The sequence below is a fragment of the Montipora foliosa genome, unplaced genomic scaffold, assembly GCF_036669935.1.
Source record: "Montipora foliosa isolate CH-2021 unplaced genomic scaffold, ASM3666993v2 scaffold_432, whole genome shotgun sequence".
Classification (NCBI taxonomy): domain Eukaryota; kingdom Metazoa; phylum Cnidaria; class Anthozoa; order Scleractinia; family Acroporidae; genus Montipora; species Montipora foliosa.
In genome coordinates this window covers 600001-605268 of record NW_027179737.1, presented here as the reverse complement: position 1 = coordinate 605268, position 5268 = coordinate 600001, and the positions used below count along the sequence as shown (strand labels likewise).

At 39.0% G+C, this 5268-nt stretch overlaps 1 protein-coding gene across 1 annotated transcript in view; it reads left to right on the top strand.

Moving 5' to 3' along the window:
* The first annotated feature begins 568 nt into the window (after nt 1–568).
* LOC137988864 (peroxidasin homolog) overlaps nt 569–5268 on the top strand; it is a 337507-nt gene continuing 332807 nt past the window's right edge. The window contains exons 1-3 of the mRNA XM_068834818.1: nt 569–572; nt 777–1055; nt 1451–1702. Of these exons, the coding sequence (XP_068690919.1) occupies nt 569–572; nt 777–1055; nt 1451–1702 (535 nt within the window). The remainder of the gene's footprint in view (nt 573–776; nt 1056–1450; nt 1703–5268) is intronic.

Genomic DNA, 5268 nt, shown 5'->3' with positions numbered 1-5268 from the left:
AGATCTGAATTCGCGTCTTTTCTTAGGACCGTGAGGATTAAGTGTGCATAGGTGGGCGGTACAGTAGGCTTCTCTGGTGGTAGGTGGTAGGTGGCTGGTAATTTTCTGGATAACAATAAAACTAATTTCAGAAATCTCGTGTTCGATACAATTAAAATGGACTGCAAGCTTGCACGTTTTTTTTGTTTGTGAGCATAGCCGATTTGTGATTGCGAAAGCGAACTTTGAATGCTGTGGAAGTGGAACCTACGTACTGTAAGTTGCATTTATTACACCAGGCCAAGTAAAAAGCATTTTTGGAAGAGCAAGACAAGTTTTGGATAATCTTATAGGCAACGGCCTGTGGAAGAGCTTTTAAACTTAGAATCTTGAATTAAGAAATTCTTACAAAGATCACATCTAGAAAAGCATTTAAAACACCCTCCCATTTCCCTCTCTGCCTGATTTACTCCATTATCTTCGCAAAATTTAGACATTTTGGCACCTTTTAAATTTTGATCACTTGAAAGTTCTTAAGTTAACCCGTAATAGGTAGATGCACGTTTTAGGGTGGACGTATGAGACTTTCATGGGTTTGGGTCCTGTTTAAGCCTGGATTGTTTCAGGTTTCTTTTGCAACTGACCAAGTTCTTTCATGACTGCGATGATCACTTTCACTGATACCTACACAACCGCAGTTATAATATACGAAATTTCCATATATTCTCTCTCTCATTTCATTATCATGTGTTATTACATTGGCATTGTTTATCGGTCACTTTTTTTTTCTTCTTTAGCCAGATTTAAAGACACAAAAACACTTCAACCACTTATATATGGCAAACCTGGCAAAATAAGTTGTACTGCAGAAGGAAATCCTCGTCCTGAATTTGAATGGAGCAAAAATGATAGCCTTCTCTTAAAGGAAGACAGATTCACACAGTTGTCAGATGGCAGTTTGCAGATCGATAAAGTTAGGCGAGAAGATAAGGGAGCTTACAAGTGCTCTATAAAACAAACCAAAGGAAGTGAGAGAATCACTGATTATTCCCAAGTTATCAACGTGTCTGTCATAGGTAGGTAAAGGTGGAAATGATGAATGTTGCATTGTAATAAAGCTTGGCGGACTAAACTCACGGGTTTTTTGTTTAAGGATAAAGCTGGCTTAATCTGTTCGCACACTATACGCGAATACGGCAATGATAAAGATGCAATGACCGACCATTGATGAGAGGATTACTTACCCATAGTTTGGACAGTGCATGCTATTAAAACCAAACCATGTTCAAATTCATTTTTACTTTATTCTTTCTTCATGGTATACAAAAAAGTGAGTGCACAGGAGACAAGCATTTTTCTACTTGAAGCAACTTTCTTCCTGGAAAGTCGCCACGACAAAATCATGGTTATAAACTGCAATTTAATTAATATCTAATTAAACTTACAAGCCCGTTCTCTGTTTTGTTTTAAGTTCCACCAAAAGTCCAGCTATCAAAAGCACCCCATAATGTACTCGAAGGAGACAATATTACTTTGAACTGTACTGTCGTCGATGGTTTGCCAACGCCCCAAATAAGCTGGTTTAAAGGTAAACTTCCGTTAACAGAAGAAAAAGCAAAATTGGTTAAAAGCTACGTAACAGAAGAAGGAGAAGGCACATACACCTGTGTAGCAAAGAACGAAGGAGGCGCTGCAAACGATAGCATTTATATCGTTGTTGATGGTAAGAGGAGACGTAATGCATCACAGTTTTTATAATAGACAGAAATATTATTTGAAGAACGGTCGTGATTAGAATGCAGAATAGAGTGTCAGGCTGGACACAAATGACACTGACACCACAAATTTGTACTCAGGAATATGCGCAAATGCCAGTTCCAACATTTCAAGGTGCGAGGAGCAATAGTGCAGTTAATAAGTAATTTTCATTCCTTGAGCCTAACCTCTCCACAAAAATTGTTGGTAGCATTCGCTACCTTTTTTTTTAATTTTTTTATTGTTTTATTACGTCCCTTACATGCAGATGTGGCCTTTTTCGATGGCCACATCGTTGAAGATTTCTATGAAGTAAGCCATATTTAACGCAATTTTAAGCATAACAAAAACCTGAAAATAAATTGTCTTTAAGACCAGTTGTAAACTGAACACTGCTTAAGTATTTATTTTTTGGCAAACATAATTTCTTTTTTATACTATAACGTTTTCAGTTAAGACTACAGTACATTCAATTATTTATCATGAAATCAAAGATAACCGTTTTCAAGACAAACTGAAATCACACTTAAGAACCAGAAGGTCAGCATACATTCTTTGGTGACCAGTTAAGGACATGAGTGAAAAAAATGACGTCCTCAAGGCTTTTCTTTTGGCCCTTACATGAATAAATTTTTATCAAAATGATAGCATGATACGAATTTCCAAAGATGAACGGTGATAAGCATTAGGGCAAGTAAAGCCCTGGCCAAACGAGAGCGAGAGTTGAAGAGAGTTGACGAGAGTTGAAACTCTTGAGAGTGATGGTGAATTGGCCAAACGAGAGCGAGAGTTGACGAGAGTTTGTCGAGAGTTTTACGCGTAAAAAAGAGGGACCCTGGGAAAACCCTAGGCAATGTTTTTCTTTTTTTTTTTTTTTTTAATTGGTGAGATGACTAAGTTTAACAAAACATTTTCACCCTTTGAAGCCAATCTGTCTCTGACACGGTGCATTTCATAAGTTAATTTGTTACAATAATGTAGTGGAAACACTTCGGTCACCAATGACCCCAATTTCTTTAAAAATGGATAAGTAAAAAAACTCAATGTATTCAAACTTGGAAATAATAATGTAATAAAGTAAAATCCCGCAAGTAAGAACCTATTTTTACGAACCTGTTTGCCAAAAAATTGTCCTTTAGACTCCCTCTAAGCAAGAGCCTGATGACCCTAAAATTTGAAACAGGTTTTTATTTTCTAAAGTCTACAACATATGTGCAATTTGGCAAATAAGATCAATTGATTGATGTTCTGAAGATTCATGTGATATTTCAGTTTTACTCATTATAGTCATTTTTATGTGGGTTTTTTAATTCTCTTTAAATTTTACTAAAAATGGCAATGTTATGACGGCATCATAATGGGATTTTATGGCAAGGCATTGCTTAGATAGTGGTTTGATGGCTAAGGCGGTAGGCTCCAAGCATATCTTATTTCCAGCCAATCAGAATTCAGGGCGTTCCGGACGATATCGTTCTTAAGCGCGTTTTTCCGTGCGCTCGCCTCCTTTCGATCGCTCACCATCACGCTGTTCACATCGCTTGTTTGAACCTATTTTCAGCAATTTTTAGGCACGTACCCTCTTTTCCTTTTACCTTTGCTATTATTCAATGACTGAGCCACGTGTTTTAGTTCTTGATGATTCTTTTATTCGCCCTTTGCGCCTTTTCCTGTCCCGTGATTCCCCCCATTTTAGCTTTGATTTTAAGTTATCTCACCGTGCCTTAATTAGCCTGCGTAGCAAGCGTTCCTGTTCGATAGAAGAGCTCCGAAACGATTTTCCAGAAACTGGCCGCCCGAAAGTTGAGGCAAGAGACTGAGGGAACGCTTGCAAGAAGACCCCCTATTTTTGAAAAACCCGTTCGCCCAAGAACCGGGGCTTCTGATTGGAGCGACACAGTCACAATGATTGACAGGTGATAAATTTTCCACCAAAATGTACCTTGTTAGTTCTAGCGTGACAAAGACAATGGCGGAAGATGTGAAAGGAATTGAATCGTGTGTTCCAGCTGAGCGAATCGGTTCTCGGTTCTGCATTGAAAAGGGAACAAGAACTGTCAATGCGCCATCTCTTTAACTTTATAGATGTAATGGCCGTTTTGCCAACAGAATTCGGAAAAAGCTTAACTTTTCAGGTGTTTGTCATGATGTGCGGAGTTCGAAAACGAAGAAAAGGCCTCTCGAGTATCATCGTGATTTCTCCATTTTCAAAGCTTCTTACGCGATCAAGTAAGTGGTTGAGGTAACTTCTATGGGAAAGACAGCCTGTGATTGAAATGACAGTCTGGACTGCTATATCCATCAAGGAAAATTCAGTATTAATTTACGCGTCAGCTGATGCCGCTGTGGACAATTAAGCGTCTCCATAATTCACTAAAAGCAAAAGATTCGTTATTTAACAAAACTTTGGCAGCGCTTATTTTTGACGAACAGTTTGGGCTGGACTGAAGTAAGCTTTCCGGTCGCTTGCAAAATATACTTTATATTTACGCAGGATAAACTAATAAAATGCCTGCGAACTATTCAGAATCCATATGTTTCAGGATCAAAGAAAATAAACTGTATTCGTCAAATTCTCTGCTTACCTTGCCTAATGTAAGCGTGAGTTCTATGCCAAGATGGAGACAATTACGGAGCTCCTCTGCTAAATCTTCTCTTACTGTGAGAGCTGTAAAGCACCTTTACTTGCTATTTCATCTTCTTTTTCGTGACGATTTGACTAAACACGTACTATGGAATATCAAACCAGCGAGGAAGTTTTCCTCTAATTTCCAGCTGGATTTAGTATGTACGATTCATTTCGTCAACCACTCTGCGCCGAGAAATACCCAGCAAGTCGCACTGAAATCGTCGCTAGTCTGGTTTCATGGTCAGCTTTTGCGGAGTGTTGCATTTAACGTCCTTACTACCCATCGAACTCTATACGAGTTAAGTTCCTAAATTTCGTATTTTACGAGCGCACGGGTTGCTTACACGTTCTAAAAATTGACTGTTGTTTTCGACAGCTTCTTTCCAACCGCTCTGCAAATATCAGCTAGCTTTTTTTTTTTTGATGGTTTAAACAAATTCTCAAAAGAAACGACCAGTCGTACCCGGCTGAGAAGCTGCCGTTACAAATTTAACTTTAAAATCACACTAGCAAATTCTGCATCGATCGCTTGGGTGTGTTTCGATTCCTTCGGTGCCTCGGTTTGTTTTCACGGAGGTCAACTTGTGTTAACACGGCTATCTGTTATTGGCTAATTTGTTAATAAGACGTCAATCAGCGTGTGTCAAGTCAACCATTAAAAGGTGGGCGTTTTCAAAAATAGGGGGTCTTCTTGCAAGCGTTCCCTCAGTCTCTTGCCCCAACTTTCGCGCGGCCAGTTTGCGGAAAATCGTTTCAAAGCTCTTCTGCCCAACAGGAACGCTTGCTACGCAGGCTATACCTTGACAAAATCGCACGGAGTCGGTAGCCGTACTGTTTCCAAAAGGTCAAAATAGACTTGAATATTATCCAGTCTTTTCGACCGGAGATAGTTATAATACAGTTGGGTT